Below are 19,977 nucleotides of genomic sequence, written 5' to 3'. Positions count from 1 at the left end.
AAAAATAAAACGAGGCTTCCAATGAAGTTCTAGTGATGCCATGGTTATAGGTTTGATTCCCAGGGAATGCGAATGGTTAAACGTGTGTGTATGTATATATATATATATATATATATATATATATGCAGTGGAAGTCACTTTGGATAAAACCGTGTTGTCATGTTATCAGATTCATAATATCAGTTAGCACAGTATAATCTGTTTTGAAAAGTCACGTCTGCATCACGAGAACATGCACAAAGTCTTTTTCTGGTGCACGACTCTTGTCCATGTATGTTTTCTTTGGTCTTGGCCCATCATACACTGTCAGTAAAGAATCATATAAGGTGGCCAAGCTTCACCTTCTTACCTTCTGTCTTTTCTTAGACGTCCCGTGGGATAGTAGATGTCGGCCCAGGACTGTTGGGCACTGAGGGGCTGTTATTGGAGCTGGATGTGGGGAAGAAGGAGGGGATGTAGGGGATGGTGGCCAGCAGCAGAGGGCTCATCTGGGGCTGTCGTCCGACGGTAAGGGGATCACCACATCGTCCTGGTCCCACACGTGGAAGGCGTTGGTATGGGACAGAGACAGAGCTGCGGGCAGACGGGTGGGTCTGATGCTCGATATGTTGTCTTTTTCTGCATCGTCATCGTTAGGGCCAAGTACATAGTCTATAATGAGAGATAAGGAAATTAAATTGAAGTGCTATTTTATGGTAAATAAAGACTTTCATCAGGGGTGTAAAATACTGAGAACCTATACTTGAGTTGACATACAGTACTGTGTTCATTTAACTCTATTAAAAGTTGAAATATTCAGCCAAAAACATTCTTGACATTACAGCAAACTTTTTTTTCTGTAGCTTTAGAGGTTTTCTTATTAAAGTACAGTTGAAACACAAATTGTTTATTCACATAATTTTTTCTATGACCTAACCAAGAAGATCTAAGACAAAACTGATTTATGCTGAAACCAGTATCCTGTTAAACCTGTTATCCTGACATTTTTAGATGTTTCTTCACAACCAAATGACCAGTTGTAGCCATTGACTTTACACTTTAGTGGAAGTTACACTACCTTTTTCCACTACCAAGAAATTAATACCTTTATTTAGCAAGGACGCATTCAATTGATCAAAAGTGACACCATATACGTTTATAATGTTACAACAGATTTCTATTTCAAATAAAAAATGTTGTTTTTTAAATTTTGTATTCATAAAATAATCCTTAAAATGATTAACTGATTTCAACATTCATGGTAAGAAATGTATCTTGAGCAGCAAATCAGCATATTAGAATGATTTCTGAAGGATCCTGTGACACTGAAGACTGGAGTAATGATGCTGAACATTCAGCTTTGATCACATTTGAAAAAATGTATTCAAATACATTCATTAAAATTATATATATGATCAAATTAAACAATATTACTATTCTGCTTAATTTTTGAACAGATAACTTTCATGAGACTTAAGAGACAAAAAACATTAAAAAGTCTTACCGTTACCAAAATTTTGCAAATGCTATGCAACCATACATGGTAAAGATTTCTCCCTTAAATGTACTATGGCAGTCCCATAGTGCAGAAGGGTAATACCATAGCACTTTAGACTACCATGGTATTTTCCCAAGCTTTACCGTTGTACAAAATAAACTGGAACAGCTAACAGGTTAACCACAAGTTTCTGTGAGTTTTTGAGATATCTTACCTACTATATCATTTGCGAGGTCTTTGATCAGATGTCCCACTACGGCATAGGCGACCGCGACAATCACCAGCGCGGCCATTAACAGGTACAAAACCCCCTTTGGCAAGGGAATGAGGTCGCGGGTCACTGGCTTGTAGTCTTTGAACATCGGGTCCTCGTTCGGAAAGGAGTATTGAAAAGCATGTCCAGTCTTATCCGTAAAGTTCGAACTTGTTACGTTGAGAGAATTCATTACCAGCCTTTATTTCGTCCAAAAATAGCGATTGTGTTTGACGTCTCTTTCACGAACTTGTCGCCGTTGAAAGTTGCTTTGATTTCTGATTAAAAACTCCTCGCTTTATAATAATATTGAAAAGTGAGATAATTTGAACATATTTTCAAAAAAATAGTGCATATATATTGTTCTGTTTATTCCTGAAGAGTTTAATTTAAACATTAAAACTTGTGTCCTCACCTTCATCGTTGAAGTTGCGTTTCAGTTAATCAGTTTATTCTTCAATGCCTGTATATTTTCGTTTTTGAGAGTGTACAGAGCCTGTACTTCGTCTTCATACAAGTCCAACAAGAGTCACAGAAGCGTGTTGCGCATGCGCGTCTGTGCGCTGTCCGTGGTGCTAAAGCCTTTCACTGTCGGCGCGACTCTCGGTTAACGTTATCAATCAGCCCGGAGTACATTTCCAAGACCGCCCATTTTCCGCCCGGTTTGAATCACTGGACAGAGGTAGATGGTTTCCTTTCACCCCGCCTCCAAGAAGTTGATAATGCCGCCGTTGGCCGCGTCCCAAGTCCTTTAATTCGCTTAATTAAATCGGGGATTCCGCGAACATGGTGATCCCTCCGAAAAGACCTGTTTTCTCATTGACACCTGTTAATTCCAGTTTATCAGACTAATCTTGGCTTTGTTTTGGGCGAAAATAAATCAATGTGCGTGACATGATCAGTCCAGTCCGACATGTCATGAAACAATTATTATATATTAAAATATTTTTTATTTAGTTCATGAATATCTATAAAAAGTGATGAATAGTAAGTAGTACGTTGCTTTGGCCAAGTTCCGTTGCTATGGTTACCACTTCAGGCGAACCCGACTTCTGTTTACTAGCGATTTATTTAGCAGATGAAAATACTCAATTTGACTACTAACCAGTTTTATTTTGGGGGAAATCTCCAACTTTACTGTTTGTAAAGACCCAGTAGAGTAAGTAAGACACACCGAACCTTTTTTTTTTTTTCAAACATAAAGCATGACTTTCATACTGAAGCTTAAATGGCATTTCATATTGATAGAGCAACGCTTGTATGACATTAGTGGTAGGCTACTATTATTGTTCTGCAGATTTACAGGATGATAGTCAGTTGATAAAGGACATAAATTAACCTGAAAACTTGGCATGAATATTTACAATACATATTTGAAGCAAACAATTTTTATTTTTTTTACTGTTAACAAAAACGCATTTCAGAGTTTTGCTCTTCATGTAAACTTTTAGTTGGACCTTTATTTGGATGCTTGTTAGGCTTGTGGAGTTTTTGGTTGTAAAAAGTCTGGACTAAAAAGACAATGAAGATTAGAGACTGTTCTTTTTGTTTGTGTCACGCTTAATTAAGAGCGTTTAAAGCACTCTTTTTATGTTGAGTATTTTTCGAATCGCATTGCCACTGAGTAACATGAAAGTAAAGTGTGCCCTCTTTTAGACTAAATTCAGGATGAGGGCGCATCGGAAAACTCTTTCAAAAGATGAAAGTTCTGTCAGGATATTGTCAAATTAATTTTAAGCTACAGCTAAGCAGTATTCCTCTTACATAACCATTTGAGCTTGTGCAGGATTTGTTGATTTCGTAATGGCCCTCTTCAAAATCAGCATTGCTTGACAGAAGACCATGAGCCGCCCGTGTTAGTTGTTGTGTTGGACTACATGAAAGGCTTTTTATTTCCTCTGTGTATTTCCTTTTGACCCCTGCAATAAGAATCATAAAAATAATTGTGCAAGAGTGCTTATGGGAGATAAACTCGGAACGAGAACGAGGTGTGGCGGTGGGGACCCGGGAGAGAGGGGTTACATACATATATATTGATACATTATGTTTTAATGGCTCATATGGGAATATGGAGCTCATACTTAAGGAGAAAACCCCTCAATTTTATTCAGAGGCCCAAACTGAGCAAAAATATGCAATTTAGTGCAGTTGCTGATATTTTTATGGGCAAATATAAATATCAATCTCAGGAAAGAAAAATCTCAAGGCCAGTAATATATACAGCTCTCATAGATCAAGCAACAAAATATGTTATTGCATGCACTGCAAGTTTTTTTACATTTTTTTTTTATGTGGACTTATTGTATGTGACAATGTGTGTGGTGGTTCTTGACATTGGGGCAAGTTGTCACATTTCACTTGGGAAGGTTTGAGCAAATTTCTATATACTTATAATTTCTCATTTTTATTTGTGAATGCATTTAACACATATCTTGAAGTTTTGTCTACAGTCCTGGGACAGCTAGCCCCAGACTCTCCTCTGTTTTCTTCTCAGGAATTGTGCCTGTTTTGAGGTGAACAAAACCTGAGCATTCATGGTATTTAGTGCTGATGAATATGATCTTTCTGTGATAATGTGTCAGCACATGGGTTTATATCAGATACTGCCTCTCTAATCATCAGTAGATTGACATCATGCTTTCACAACATCCTATTCTCTTCTCTGTTTCCCTCACTGTTTTTTATTTTTGGATGAGCTTTTAAATGAAATCTGGCACCTGGTTTGACTTTGAACATTTGTCCACCTATTTTTTTTGCGTCCCTGCTAGAAGTCAGTGTCCTGGAAATTATGTGATAATACGCTCATATAACAACCAAAACATGAGATGAAATAACAATAAACGTGAAAAGTTAACATGAAATAGCAATAAACAATACTTCTAAAGCATTTATTAATTTCTACAATATTAAAATCAAAAGCTGTATCTGTTAACATTAGTTAAAGCACTCAACTAACATGAACAAACAATGAACAATTGTATTTTTATTAACTAACATTAAAAATATTGTTTTTTCAAAACTGAAAATTTGCTGAAAATTGACTCACCCTCAAGCCATCCAAGATGTATATGAGTTTGTTTCTTCAGTGATTGACCCTCTGCACTCTGACACTCATTCATCTCATTATTACAGTCCATTATGTTCTGAGCCAGCGAGGCCAGGCCTGAATGTGTTTCCATTTACGGATTAATGGTTGCTCCTCAAATGCTGACCTGAGACTGGTGCAAATTATGAGGGCAGGTCTCCCTATAAAACTCGCTGTTATTGGATTGCAAACTGATGGAGGATTTTAAGAAACTCTGTTGGTTTTATAACACAACACTCACAAAAATACCGTGTATTATTGGACACATAGATTGTGCATACACACATAGATTAGGTTTTTATCTTCTTCTTTTTTTTTAATCCTCTAAATAAATAATTATTTAAAAAAAAAAAAACAAGTTATTCTGTAAAATCTAGATATGAAAAAAAAATATTTGTGGTAAAAATGGTATAATTAGCTGTTGTTTTCGTATAGAATCACACGCGCTTGCACGTCACGTGCATCACTGCGCGCTGTAGGTTTGCGTAAACTGTAAACAACTCCGATAAAAGTGAACAAAATTGCCACTCATTTGTTCCTTTGTTACTATTACGGTTTAGAAGAACCCCAGAGACACATTACTTGACGGTGACACGTTAAAGAGAGTAAGTTTACGTAATTCAGATTTGCTAAGCAACGAGCTAGTTACAATATAAGAATTTAACATGCTAATATGAACGCGAAGCGTAAAACTTTGACTTATATTATTTGTCGTGAAATTCTGCATTATTTAGGTACCATATGAATTACATGTACGATAATAGTATCATTGTATTCTTTGACGTACTTTGGAGCTCAAAGTATAATCATGAAATCACCGCATTATGTTAAAATGACTGTAACGTTAGGTTTTGAATGATGACGCAGGTTAATTATCATGGTAACGTATACATGTACTTGTATCTGTCATGTTAATGTTTAAATAAGTCATATATTATGTTTTTCAGGCTATGGCACAGCACTTCTTTGGAAATTCAGGCTCTATGGCCTTGCAGTCAACTCCCAAAGCTGGTCATCACCTCTCATCAGCAAAGGTACATATGATTTTACACTAAAATTGTCAAATATCTGATAATGGTCTAGTATTGCTGCTAAAGTGAATTTCCTTTCGATTCAGGTGCCAGATGATGGTTTTAACTCAACAGGTGAAACTCTGTCATTTGTTAGTCTGGATGACAACAATGAGCAACAAAGGTGAGCCAGTAACAGAAAACTTGTTCTTGCTTGTTTGCTATTGTTAATTATGTTTACAGACATTTTACCCATTTTTTCACCCTGTAACAGTGAGGACTCGGGTATCGGAGTTTCAAAAACCTCGACTAGAAGTTCGCCGGGCAACAGTACTATGGAAGAAGCTGCCGTGTTGACTCCCACAAGTTCACGAATAGATGAGATTGGAAAGAAAGCACAGGATCTTATTGAGAGAATAAATGAGAGGCGAGCCATGGACCAACATGCGATGAACAGCTTTGAGGATAAACTCATTAAAAAGGTACTCAACACTACAACAGATGCAAAAAAAAAAAGGGTAAAGATATAAGAAATATTAGTACTTGACTGATATTGTGTTTTTAAGAAGTCAGTGCCTTCAGGAATAATACCAACATATGAAGAGTTCATTTGCAAAAACAGATAACAACGTTTTTTTTTTATTTTCAAAAATCATGTTTTTTCATTGTGCATTCCAGTTAATCTCAATCAAACTGCAGTTGGGTTATTTTGATTAGGTAAAAAATGACAAAAAAAAATACTAGATAACTAACACAATAAAAACATGATAACATAATACAAACATGATTTTTGAAAATAAAAAAAAGTTTATTTTTCTTTTTCTTCAGTTATCTGTTTTTGCAAATAAACTCTTCATATATAAATACAATAGATATATCAGAATATCTGTGCATCATAAAATATATATTTAAAAAGATGATAAAAATGAAATTAATTTAGCAACATTTTAATTTCATTCTATGTATGCACATTTTCATTTCATGCTCCTATGTATTTTATATATGTATTACATGAACAGTATATATTTATATTCATGATACATTTTACACTATAAAATATTTTTAAACAGGATTTGGCATTTAGTTAAGCCAAACAGGTACATGTGGATTTTCTCAAAATATTAGCCAATTTTGACCTCTAATCATTATTATTAACAGTAATATTACTACTGTTTTCTGATCATTTTTATTACTATTTAAAAAAAAAGAATAAAAATTCTTTATTTCTTTATTTTATTATTATTTTCAAATTTTATTTTTTCTATGGAATCTGATGTATGCCTGAAGATTTATTATGGTATGAATATTTTTTGAACAAGTTCTATACACATTTCTAAGGTCTCAAACCTTTGAGTGGTCTTGGGGTTAACAAATATTTAGAGGAAACTTCTGAAGGAACTTAACATCCAAATGGTTTCCATGGGAGCTAAGAACATATTCTTTGTTTTTGTTGCATATATGCATAGAAAGTCAGTGATTGTTAATAATTATGTAACTTGGCTCAGCAACAACTGGCCCAAAGCATAATAATATGTGACCCTGGACCGCAAAACCAGTCTTAAGTCGCTGGGGTTCAATTTTTCGAAATTGAGATTTATACATCTTCTGAAAGCTGAATAAATAAGCTTTCCATTGATGTATGGTTTGTTAGGATAGGACAATATTTGGCCGAGATACAACTATTTGAAAATCTGGAATCTGAGGGTGCAAAAAAAACAAAATATTGAGAAAATCGCCTTTAAAGTTGTCCAAATTAAGTTCTTAGCAATGCATATCACTAATAAAAAAGTAAGTGTTAATATATTTACAGTAGGAAATTTACAAAATATCTTCATGGAACATGATTTTTACTTCATATCCTAATGATTTTTTGGCTATTGCTACAAATATACCCCAGCGACTTAAGACTGGTTTTGTGGTCCAGGGTCACAAATAGTTATAGGCCAAATATTGTCCTATCCTAACAAACCATACATCAATGAAAAGCTTATTTATTCATCTTTCAGATGATATATAAATCTCAATTTCGAAAAATTGACCCTTATGACTGGTTTTGTGGTCCAGGGTCACATATATAAAACTTTCATATATTTTTAATGCAAACACTGTACATTTACGAGAATAGTTCACCCAAATTGAACATTTGCTGAAAATGTACTTTTCCTTGGGCCATCCAAGATGTAGATGAGTTTTTCTTAATCAGAACAGATTTGGAGAAATTTAGCATTACATCACTTGTTCTCCAGTTGATCCTCAGCAGTGAATGGGTGCCGTCAGAATGAGAGTCCAAACAGCTGATAAAAACATCACAATAATCCACACCACTCCAGTCCATCAATTAATGTCTTGTGAACATCGTGTCTGATAAAGAAACAAATTCTACACCTTAGATGGCCTGAGGTGGAGCAAATTTTCAGTGAACTATTGCTTTGTGTGTCTGTGCAGGTGAGTGAGATGTGTCAGCAGGTGAAGGAGCAAATGTTTGAGTATTATGAGCAGCACAGTCAGGGCATGGAGGCCAGCATCACTGAGCTATCGGAGGTGCTGGAGAGAAGCAGTCAGCTGAGTATGGAGCTACAGGGAGCCAGTCAAACCCTAGCCACCATCAATAAAGGCCTGCAGCACAGCACAGAGCAGTAGATACACAACCAAACCAATCAAACATTAACTTAATATGAGACGGGGTACACTTATATGATTTGCGTGTTACTCATGCTATATACATACATGATAAAATAGGCTTGTTTAATTTAACTTAAAAAGGAACTGTTTAAACGTTTCAAAATGTAAACATGTTATTTTTACAATAGTATGTTAAAGAAAGTTCAAATGCACATTAATATGCTAATTTGATTTGTATTTACATGTATTTAAAGTAAAGTCAAATCAATTTTTATGGATTACATGGTTTACCTAAAGGTCTTTTACTATCATTCCTTCTAAACCCTGGCAAATGTGGTTTGGGTAACCGCATTATTTGTGTTTCAATAACTAAGGTTTGAGCTTTGTAGGATTAAGGCTTTTCCCCACAGCATTAGTTATTGAAAACTCATTTAATCTGTTGCTAATTCTCTTTATGGCTTTCTTAGTACAAATGAGCTACTCTAAATAGATACAGATAGCAAGATACAGCACCATTATCAAATTTAGGAATAGATAACAGACCCTAGAGACCCTCGGTACAATCTGGGTAATGAAAACCAGTGTGCAAACACTATAATATTTAATCTTTTATTCAACTGCAGTAAACAATTTTGTTCAACACTTCTTTGAAATCTTTCTATAATACATCAATGTACAAACAATAACATGCACTTTTCATCTCTGCGATCCTTGGTGCATTTCTTTACAAATCTGCTTAAAAAAACCTGCAGTCAAACATTCATTCAAAGTGTTGTGATCTAGTTAGAACATACAAAAATAGATCTCTGACAAAGGCAACATAAAGTACAGACATTCAAAATGACACACATTAATTCAAATACTGCTACCAGATTCAGAGAATATTGTATTGTCAATTTCAAGTCAGTTGTAATGGTAAATAATGGAAAGTTTAAAAGCATTCAGGAATTATATGGGCTATAGGTCAAAGGCAGCAGCAGTCAGTGGACATGATGTGACAGCAGCTCATCTGTCCACCGTGAAGGACTGAAGTCCAGTGATGGCTCTGCCCAGGATCAGGGCATGGATATCATGGGTACCTACAAAAGAACACAATAATCAATGTTCAGTGACATGTAGAGCTTGGGAAAAACTTATGAGACTTTAGACATTAGACACTTAATGAGACAATCAGGTTTTGATTAGTAATAGAATATAAAATAATATGAAAAATGCTCTAATGCAACTTGCAGACGTCCTCCAAAAATATCCAACTTTGCTTTGTAATCCCGATCACTTTCTTAAAAGCTCAAAGCATTACAAAGCTCCTGCCTGTGTAGTGACCAGGATCAGGTAGTTCGAAGCAGGGATTACAGATGGGTTTCCCTGTAATGCCTGAACTGATCAATTTATTCACGTCTCCTTCACTCTCTGACCTTCATAAGTGTTGACGGCTTCCAGGTTCATGACGTGACGAATGATGTGATACTCGTCTGCGATGCCGTTTCCTCCCAGCATATCTCGGGCCTGTCTAGCGATATCCAGGGCTTTACCGCAGGAGTTCCTCTTTAGCATAGATATCATCTCTGGAGCCGCTCTGTGAATGTAGTTTGGAGAGTAAAGATTATTAGCTTTAAAATGATTCATTAGGGGTTTGTTTTTATTCATTTAAAAATTTTTCCCACATTAAATCGCATTTTTAAAAATACAGATATTTCCTGGGTTTCAGTGACCCCGTGGCAGGTATTAATTGCACCAAATATTTGTCTTTCTCAGTTCCAAACTCCTGCATCCTCACAAAAAAAAAATCAAAATTTATAAATCCATTCCAAACTGCAGCAGCATAAAGATGAACCTCACTTTCTCTCATCTATCAGTCGGCCCAGTTGAATACATGACTGCAGGCCAGTGGTGATCTCGGTTAACATGTCTGCCATTTTCTTCTGGATCAGCTGGTTTCTGGCTAGAGGAACTCCAAACTGGATTCTAATGGGAAAATTACAGATTATGTTGCATGCTGAAAAACAACATCTGCAAGAACCATAAAGAATTTAACCACAAGGACAGCCAATCTTAGCAAGCAATAAACTGGAAGCAAGCAAATTTACTTACATTAACATTTATGTATTGAAATTCTTCTACACTTTTCACATTATGCAGTCACTTGTTTATGAGTATAGATGGTCATTAGATAACAGATGTGTTCTGACCTGTCCAGTGTGTACTGCCGTGCTGCATGGAAACAAAATTCTGCGGCACCCAGAGCTCCCCAAGCAATGCCATAGCGAGCATTATTCAGACACCCGAACGGACCCTGGGAAACCAGGAAGAAAATCATGAGTATATTAGCATTATGTAATGAAAGTCGATACGAAATTAAAACAATACGGGCTAATTATGACTTTTGTTAATCAGCTGATGAATCTCAAAATGGCCAGCAATTGGCCTGAGTGATATATATATCAGCCTTTTTTTATTTGTATGGGAACAGTTCAAAACATTCAGCACAAAAATATGCATTGCATGTAAAGATTAAAGCACATGCATCTAATTTGCATTTCTGGTCCCTGTAGGTGGTACTAATAAGTGCAGCTGCATGAATATTGTGCTACAGGCTTGTTTCATTTTGCTTTTTATCCATTTTAATTAGTATTTGTTGGGAAATACACAGTTACATTGCTTTTTTTAGAAGATTATATGTGTACTATGGGGGCCTAGACATGTGGATGTGGATATCAACCAAAAGAGATTTTGGAAACAATTCCTCTGCTATCAATGGCTATCCACTATTTGGATATAAAAATCATATAATTTTAAATGGTTGATTCAAACAAAAAGACAGCCACATGTTTTTTTTGCTAGTTTTATCTTTCCTTAAAATGTTCCAGTCGTCCCTCTAGCACTGAGAGTTAGTGCCCACATGGAGTTCATTGAAGATCTATACCCTTACAAAAATAGAAAAATAACTGAGCGATACAAACTAGTCTAGAATTGCATGCAAAACTGTAAAAGAGAATAACAAAACACAATAAAACTGAATATTAGAAAGGAAACTCTCGGAATACATACTGTTTATGTAATTATATATATTATATAATTATAAAAAGCAGAAAATACACTGGGTTCTGAGACTGGTTTAGGCTGGTGTAAGCTCCAAAATCCCACGGTGGTCCAGTGAGGTCTCTAAAGGAGAATGAGAGTGGTGACACTTGCTTCCCTCATGGGTCACACATGTGTCTCTTCACCCCTCCATGGACAAGCTATAATAACCTAAAAATAACCCAGCGCTGGGTTATATTTAACCCAGCATTTTTTAGAGTGTATGGTAGAGGCTCTCTCATCTCCCACTCACAACAGGTGCTGATGAGCTCTTCGCTCATCTTAAGACCAGGTACAGTCCCAGCCCATGTCTATAGCCAATCTGTGTAAGCTGATGTAGAAATCTGGAAAACGGTTGAACATCTGTTCATTGAACCCCCTATTGGAAACACAATACATAAACATATTAATGTGAGAACATTCAAGAATAAAATGTAATACACTGGGGCATTTGTCTGGGCTGAGTATATCTATAGTTTATTGACTAGAACAAGTTAGAATTAACAATCTGACCACTAGATTAACATGGAACTTGAGATACATTAATGGGAGAGAAATTTAAGCAAGGAAAGGCTTGTAATGCACTACATTAAAATGAAAACTCTGTTTTCTTTAACCTGTAACAAAAAGATTTAAACATAGAAATCATATTTTAGGTCATTTAGGATTATGATGCACTTTAAGTCTCTGAGAAACACGAATCTATACTCTCAATACAATTAATTTGCATTAGATTGACTTAAAATGATTGGTTAAAATAGACCAACTTGACATTAGTAATATTTCATTATCTTAAGACAAGAACAGAAATAAGTGAGATCTGGATCAAATTTTAGTTGTATTTTTGTATGTCTTACACATGAACCAGTTTGTTGCGGTAAGTACGCAGCAGGCCAATTAAGTCCTCCGGAAAAGTTTTGTCTATTTTTGGCCATTTACCTGAAAGCTGCAAATACAACACAAGCGTATTACACCAAGAAATGTTCAGTTAGTAAACAGTTACCAAATTGTTGTGATCATCAGGTAAGTCATTAATATTTTATGAACACAGTTTAGCAAGGAAAGCTGATATTCTGTTGTTGGATATTTCTCCCCACCTCTGATTTCCATTTACTAAACGTTTTGCCTTTTGAGTAGCTCTTTGCACATTTACAAAGCTTGAAAAACTTTTCAGAAAAGTTTTCGTTCTGGACTTGCTCAGTCTTTCCAAGTATCTCAAGAACTTTAGTTTTCCTAAAGAAAAGAGCAGACAAAGAGCACATCAAGCAAAAACACACAGCGACTTGTACAGAGCTGTTTATGTCAGAGTATGAAGGTGAGAACAGTGTGTGAAGTAATGGAGAGAAATAGAATCAAAGTCAAAATAATAAACTAAAAAGCTTTTTTCTCCTACACAGCCCCTTTTTGTCCATTTTTGTCCTTTTTATCGATGAAGGCCTTTTCGACGGCTTCTACTCCTGTTAGGCCTTTTTCAGCTTTCCAAATTTGGCAAGCTTTTGAAATATCAGTGTAGTACTGGACTTCAGGTCGATCGCCCACTTTCCTCAGCACTTCCTCTGTTCTGAGTGAACAAAGAAAGCAAGTAAATTTAGCAGCATATCTTGTGCATAAATGCATATCAAGCCCAGCATACACCATACATGCATTTTTCTTTCAGATTAGGACACAAGCACAAATTGTATAAATGCAGGGGTTAGTTGGGGAACCTCTGATTGAAGGATAAAAGTATACATAACATAATCTTTAAAGAAAAAGTACTACATTAACCATATTTATGAATTCTCATTTAACTGCACAGAACAGCATACCGTTATTAGACATAAAACACCTTTTATAACCTACATTTTTTTATTCCAGAAATAAGGGTGTTTTAGGACCTCATCAATGGCTGGGTCATTGTTGATCATCCAGTCAATGAGATCCTGGGCTACAATATCTAGCCCATCATTCTGCATGTCACAATCCTCTATGACCAGATGTTTCCCACCAGAGAGGATGTAGTACACCAACATCCCAGCAGCCTGCAAGAAATGGAGCGGACTGTGAAGAACATGCTGATCTACATTAACAATCATGCATTTGGCAGATGCATTTATCCAAAGTGACTTCAGATTCAAGGTAAACATTTGATCAGTTGTGAAGATGCTTTATTCATAAAGTCATGCTCAGTGGTTGTTGTGTTGAGATCACATGACAAGCTGAATATATATTTGTAGACTCCATGTAGAATATATAATCTTTTTCACTGGTATGACCTTAAGCCTTAATTCATATCAAATGAGTGGAAATCCTTTTTTTTTTGCTAAATATTTTTACAGTTTCAGTATGATAATCTGCTGTATATTTCACAAACCTTGATGTCAGAGCTCTTTGTATAATCATTCTCTTGGAAACCAGCTTTCTCTGCATTGGCAGTTGTTTCTCCCTCCTCCAGTTTGATGTTTCTGCCAAAGCCGATAAGTCTAACATTTTCTTCAGAATCTGTTGAGAATATAGTTTTAATTTTACATATAATATAGACAGCATAATATTATGACATTCTGAGATACGCTGTAAAAAGTTAAAATAAAAATAAAGAAAATACACTTCATACCTATGATGATATTTCTAGGGTTTATATCACCATGTATCACTCCGGCCTGGTGAAGATCTCGAAGGCCAAAGAGCATCTCCTCCACTAGTTTTTTTAAATGATTTTTTAGTTGGTTGTCATTTTGTTGTTGGTCTATTTCTGGCTGATAACGATTTTCAATTTATTCATCTAGATAGTAATCCCAAAGAATTACTGCTATATAAATATGATTTCTATCCTCTTCTAAGGATACATATTTAATGATGTTCTTGCTCTCCAGCTTAGTATTTTTTAAATGATTAAATTCATTTGTGAAGTAAACCATATTTGTTTGATTGTTACATCCACACTGAACTGCTACCAAAGTACCATCTTGCTGTCAGGGATTCATCACAGTCACTTCAGTCACCATCCAGGATAATTACCCGATCACAGTCACCTGAGTTCTGATCACCCGCACCTGCTGTCACCAATCAAGCCACACTACAAATACACACACAGCACAGTCACTCACTGTCCGGTCTACCGTTCACTCCTACGAACTTCTCTGGACTCTCTCTGCCAAATTCTCCTAGAACGAATTACCTGCTGTTCCTCCCACGATCCTCCAACGACTCCTTGGAAACTGTTCCACGATCTCCAACGTAACCGGCATCCGATCCTCACCATCAGAACTCAGATAAGCACCCTGGAACCATTCACTGTGTTGACACTCACCTGCCTTTAACACACCTATTCCAGTCATCCCCTTACCCAGTCAATAAACCATCCTGATTTGCACTTACCTGTTGTGTCTGGCCTTGCTTTGTGACACTTGCGAGAACCCAATGTATGTTTTTATTGCACCCGAAGTGCTAATGATAAAATTCTCATTTTTAATTAAGTACAAGTTTCCGATTTTATTTTTAGTCCTAAAATCTTTATTTTTTAAATTATTTAAGAGAGCCTTTGCCCTTTCTTTTATATGGCTATTTTTCATAATTATGACGTTTTTTCCAGCATTTTGCAGAAAAATTACATCTATAAAACATTCCTCATAAATTTTATGTTGGTAGTATTTTATTTTATTAGTAGTACTTTTTTTATTGGGCATTATTTTGTTACTGGTAGTCATTTTTTTATTAGTAGTCATTTTCTTATAGGGGATTATTTTGTTATTGGTAGTAATCTTTTTATTAGTAGTAATTTTCTTATAGGGCATTATTTTTTTATTGGTAGTCATCTTTTTATTAGTAGTAATTTTCTTATAGGGCATTATTTTTTTATTGGTAGTAATTTTTGTATAATTTTTAATTAAGTCTCCGATTTTATTTTTAGTTCTAAAATATATTTTTAGATTATTTAAGAGCTTCTTTGCCATTTCTTTTATTTGGATATTTTGAATCATTTTTATATTTTCTTCAGCATTTTGAAGTAAAATCAAATCGATATCACTTTCCTTTCTGCTCCAAACGTAATTCCCTATGTCCCATATATCTATTTGCATGTTAGCCTTCTCTTCAGGAACAATGTAATCTGTGAAAAAAATCAAATCAAATCTTGTCAGACTGGTTGGTTTTGGGCACCTGTCATCTGGTCAAGCTGGTTTTGGAAAACCTGTTTAAACCAACTAAAATATCATTCTTTTTTTTCAGCACGAATATGGCCAAAATAAATGCAGCTTAATTAAATAATATCCTAATTAATCTAATGAAGCACATTAAAATTACACAAAATAATATAATTAAATATGTCCGTGGTATTGTGCTATCAGCATTCAAACGGGCCAACATCACTGGGCCAATCTACAGAGCCCCGCGGTCCCTCGTTTTAGTTAAATTGTGGCCAAGAATTGTCTCCCATGACTTATTTGTTTCCTCGTTTTAGTAAATCATTGCCACATTGTACTAATTTGCTTACTCATTTTGATTTAAATTAAAATAAAGTACATCACCACCATGATTTACTAAAATGAGGGAACAAATTAATAAGTCGTGGGAATTCTTAATTTGTGTCCATGATATATTTCCCCCCTCCATACCATACCAATCGTCTCACGTACTACAGTCTAATTCTATACAATCTTATACATCATAAGCATCCAAAACAATTTACTCAAAAAAATTAGATATTATATTAAATAAAGTCATATATTCAGGAACTTACCAAAAAACTCTGCGAACACTGAAGGCTGTCAGTCAGTCAGTCAGTCAGTCAGTCAGTCAGTGAGTGATCACGGAAGGGTGTAATCAGGGTTGACAGGTTTCAGAAATATTCCCAGCCCAAAGCTGACTTAAAATCCGCCCAAAAGGAATGAAAACTAGCCCATTTTTTCTCTCATCCAATCACAGTTAACAGCTGTGGGATTCCCATAAATGGCCTTATAATAAACTTTATGGTTGTTTATTATCAGTTTTTATTTTCATTTTGGTGCAACACTGGTATAGAAATTTGGCAGTACACATACAGTGTATGTATGTGCATACTATGATGATGAAATTACATCACACTGTATATCTAAGCGTGCATAAAAATTAAAGTATACTTCAGACTTGAACCCTGTGTGATTCCCACAGGACACACTCATTGACTCCTCTTTTAATAATTTAACAATATCTTTACAGCCCTGATTTGATTAAATCTTGATTATCATGTGTTTTGAGTAGTGGTTGAATACAGTGACATCACAAAACGAAATTCAACCAAAGGTGTTTTTGTTACTACACCCACAGACTTTCTGTTGCAAACTTATTTACCTTTTCTTGTCATTAAAGTGAACATATAATCACTTTTTTTTTTAGCTTTAATCTGCGAATCTACTCAATGAACTGCAAAAGTTGGAATGAACTTATTATTAGACTAATCAAAAAATGGAGATACAGTGTCCAGGGCATGTAGTTTCAAAAAATTGTTTATTGTATGTAGGAAACACTTTGCAATTACACACACATATTAGACACAGACAGACAGACAGACAGACACACACACACACACACACACACACACAAACACACAGACAGACACACACACACGCACACACACACAAAGAACAGAAAGCTGGGTCCAGCCAGAGGACTTCATCTATGTCACAGGCAATTTTGTCCATTGCCAGGCAATGTCTGAAATTTTTTAAGGTTTTGCAGAAAGAGTAATTTATTTGACAAATTGGTTTAGGCTATTCAGAATTTGGTTAAGAGAATGGGGTTTAGTGTCTTAGCAACTGTGAAAAACTGCAAGTAATAATTCTGAGCACAGTGCTTAAATGTCGACAAGAATGATTGCTCCATAATAAGTTTGATGTCGACTGTTAAAAATGTAAATGCTTTTGGTATGTTGTGGTGTAATGTCCTCTCAGCATCTTTAATATTTCCAGCTCAAGTCTTTTGCCACTCTGTGTAAACTGATGAAAAATTCTGGGAAGAGGTCAAAAATCATCTTCTCTTCAAATACATTTCTGACATTTCTGTTAGAAACAAAAGAGGCAGAGTGAAATAACTGAAAAATAGAAGCATTACAGTCAGATAAACACACCAACACTTGACGACCTCCCTATACATATTAATGAAACTGAACTGAAATGAGTACAAGGGTCAAATAACAGAAATAGAGATGTAACAGATCTGGATGAACTTTTTTGCCTCACTCACGCAGCAGACCAAGAATGTCCTCCGGAAGCTTTTTGTTTATGTCTGTCCATATTTTTGAAAGCTGCAAATAAAAAATACAATGTTTATGGCATTTGGCTAGCACAGATCTTTTAGTGGGCTGCATTGTTAGCAGTCCCAACACACCACTGAATGAACCAATATAATGTAGAGAGCAAAAAATGAAGGCTCTTGTTTTGTGTTTATGTGAGTCTTTACAGTTTCTCACCTCTGATGGCCAATTAGAAAAGCTTTTTCCCTCTGTGACCTCCTCCGCAGTGTTGAAGAGCTTCCAAAGGTTCATTAAATCCTCACCAACTATAGTAAGGAGGTCATTTTTCCTGAAGGACAACAAATGAGCAGACAAAGCCTGGTACATGATCCACATTTCATGTAAACTGTTATGTAAAATAAAATTCATTTATTAATATATGCACTGCTGCTCAAAGTTTTGGAATAACTACGATTTTTTTATGTTTTTGAAAGATGTCTCTTCTGCTCACCAAGGCTGCATTTATTTAATATAAAATACAAAAAAAAACAGTAATACTGTGAAATATTTTTACAATGTAAAATAACTTTTCTATTGTAATGTATGTTAAAATGTAGGGTAATTTATTTCTGTGATCAAAGCTGAATTTTCAGCTGCATTACTCTAATCTTTAGTGTCACATGATCCTTCAGAAATCATTCTAACATCATGATTTGCTGCTCAAGAAACAATGTTTTAACTGTTTTAAACAATTATCAATGTTGAAAACAGTTGTGCTGCTTCATATTTTTGTGGGAAATGCGGTACATTTTTTTGATGAATAGAAAGTAAACAAAACGCTTGAAATAGAAATATTCTGTAACATTATAAATGTCTTTACTGTCACTTTTGATCAATTTAATGCATCCTTGCTGAATAAACGTATTACCTATTTTTTTTTTATCTTACTTACCCCAGACTTTTGAATAGTGTATCATGGTTTTCACAAAAATATTAAGCAGCACAACTGTTTTCAACAATGACAATAATAAATGTTTATTAATCAAAATAATCGGGATATTAAGATGATTTCTGAAGGATCATGTGACACTGAAGACTGGAGTAATGGAGTACCATATTTGATCAAATAAATGCAGCCTTCGTGAGCAAATGAGACTTCTTTGAATAACTTAGAACTTACTTCTTTTCGTTCTCGATTTTCAGTTCGCTGAAGGCCTCATTAATGGTCAGTGCTGCTGCTGGGTCTGTTCCCTCTGTGTTGGGTCTGTTCCCTTTCTCTACGTAGAGTTTGCGAAGTTTTGCTAAAGTCTCATAGTTCTGGATTTCAGGCCTGTCACGCAGCTTACTAAGGACTGCATCTTTGCTGAAGGACAGAAAAACATGCAGGCATTGAGCAGGTCAGTTCAGAAACAGAACAAGGGTGAACGTTCAGAAAGTGCACATTAAACACAGCATACACTACATGCATGTTTCTATTAAGTACATTGCGGTGATAGTTCACTGAAAAATACAATTCTGTCATCATTTACTCACCTTCATATTATTCCAAACCATTATGACTTTCTTTCTTTCAATATAGAAGATGGAAATATTGAATACTCTTGCCACACATTTTAATACATTGAAACTAAACAAGGTTTCAAATTGACAAAATAGCATCATAAAAGTGGTTCTTAATGACTGAACGGTGTGAGGATGAGTAAATAACAGAATTGTAATATTTGGGGGAACTATTCCTTTACGATTCTCAGACTCACAGCTCAAGATAGATGCCAACCTAAAGAGACCAAAATCTAGAAACAAGATCCCGGCAGTGACTCAGAGGAGAGTCCAGAGTTGTTTCTGTCAGAGTATCAGGCAAGAACAGCATCTGAAGAACTGGAAAGAAACAGAAGAAACGATTTCAAACAAGCAAGATGAAAAGAGATTGTGGGAAAAGAAATGCAGTGGAAAACCATGCATTAGATCGATCTCATAGAAGCAGGTGGTGAACATCATAATCAAGAACTGTGAAATATTCCTTCAGAAAGGTGAAACAAATACATACTAGATTAACTAACCTTCACTTCACAGTGATAAAAACAATACAAATTGCAAACGTCTTCATCCCAGAAATAAGGGTGTCGCAGGACCTCATCAATGGTCAGTCTCTCTGCCGGGTCTTTCTTGATCATCCATTTAAAGAGATCCTTTGCTACTGTATCTTGTAAATTTTCAAGAGAGTGCTGCCCTTTCTTGATGTTCTCCTCACGATCTTATGATAAA

General features: G+C 35.4%; 2 protein-coding genes across 6 annotated transcripts; one reads left to right on the top strand and one right to left on the bottom strand.

Moving 5' to 3' along the window:
• Positions 1-1,592: 1,592 nt before the first annotated feature.
• LOC107659571 (synaptonemal complex central element protein 2-like) lies at positions 1,593-8,654 on the top strand. Of its 3 annotated transcripts, none has more exons than XM_016448571.1 (5): positions 1,593-1,601; positions 5,763-5,849; positions 5,933-6,009; positions 6,100-6,307; positions 8,271-8,654. In XM_016448571.1, the coding sequence occupies exons 1-5, from the start codon at positions 1,599-1,601 to the stop codon at positions 8,463-8,465; spliced, it is 570 nt and encodes a 189-aa protein (XP_016304057.1). In that variant the 5' UTR covers positions 1,593-1,598; the 3' UTR covers positions 8,466-8,654. The 3 variants fall into 3 exon arrangements, with proteins under 3 accessions (XP_016304057.1, XP_016304058.1, XP_016304059.1); XM_016448572.1 differs by having other exon boundaries at positions 1,593-1,669; XM_016448573.1 differs by lacking the exon at positions 1,593-1,601 and adding an exon at positions 1,699-1,776.
• An 82-nt stretch (positions 8,655-8,736) lies between these two features.
• LOC107659570 (serine/threonine-protein kinase/endoribonuclease IRE1a-like) lies at positions 8,737-14,502 on the bottom strand. 3 transcript variants are annotated; one of them, XM_016448568.1, is made up of 12 exons: positions 14,467-14,502; positions 14,119-14,202; positions 13,879-14,006; positions 13,368-13,546; positions 12,919-13,086; positions 12,623-12,758; positions 12,383-12,471; positions 11,779-11,904; positions 10,637-10,740; positions 10,287-10,412; positions 9,863-10,023; positions 8,737-9,526 (listed from the first exon to the last, which is right to left on the bottom strand). In XM_016448568.1, the coding sequence occupies exons 2-8, from the start codon at positions 14,192-14,194 to the stop codon at positions 11,808-11,810; spliced, it is 873 nt and encodes a 290-aa protein (XP_016304054.1). In that variant the 5' UTR covers positions 14,195-14,202; positions 14,467-14,502; the 3' UTR covers positions 8,737-9,526; positions 9,863-10,023; positions 10,287-10,412; positions 10,637-10,740; positions 11,779-11,807. The 3 variants fall into 3 exon arrangements, with proteins under 3 accessions (XP_016304054.1, XP_016304055.1, XP_016304056.1); XM_016448569.1 differs by lacking the exons at positions 8,737-9,526; positions 9,863-10,023; positions 10,287-10,412; positions 10,637-10,740 and having other exon boundaries at positions 11,710-11,904; positions 14,119-14,468; XM_016448570.1 differs by lacking the exons at positions 8,737-9,526; positions 9,863-10,023; positions 10,287-10,412; positions 10,637-10,740 and having other exon boundaries at positions 11,795-11,869; positions 14,119-14,468.
• Positions 14,503-19,977: the final 5,475 nt, after the last annotated feature.

Source organism: Sinocyclocheilus anshuiensis, unplaced genomic scaffold (genome assembly GCF_001515605.1).
Source record: "Sinocyclocheilus anshuiensis isolate Anshui unplaced genomic scaffold, SAMN03320099.WGS_v1.1 scaffold1277, whole genome shotgun sequence".
NCBI classification, from domain to species: domain Eukaryota; kingdom Metazoa; phylum Chordata; class Actinopteri; order Cypriniformes; family Cyprinidae; genus Sinocyclocheilus; species Sinocyclocheilus anshuiensis.
This window is presented reverse-complemented; position numbering and strand designations above follow the sequence as displayed.

Coding starts and splice junctions, on each gene's coding strand:
- LOC107659571 (XM_016448571.1), top strand. Junction 5,850..5,932: donor ATCACCTCTCATCAGCAAAG/GTACATATGATT, acceptor CTTTCGATTCAG/GTGCCAGATGATGGTTTTAA. Junction 6,010..6,099: donor GACAACAATGAGCAACAAAG/GTGAGCCAGTAA, acceptor ACCCTGTAACAG/TGAGGACTCGGGTATCGGAG.
- LOC107659570 (XM_016448568.1), bottom strand. CDS start 14,194: ATGCTCTTTGGCCTTCGAGATCTTCACCAGGCCGGAGTGATACATGGT. Junction 14,007..14,118: donor CCCTAGAAATATCATCATAG/GTATGAAGTGTA, acceptor TATTCTCAACAG/ATTCTGAAGAAAATGTTAGA. Junction 12,759..12,918: donor AATGGACAAAAAGGGGCTGT/GTAGGAGAAAAA, acceptor TCTTTTCTTTAG/GAAAACTAAAGTTCTTGAGA.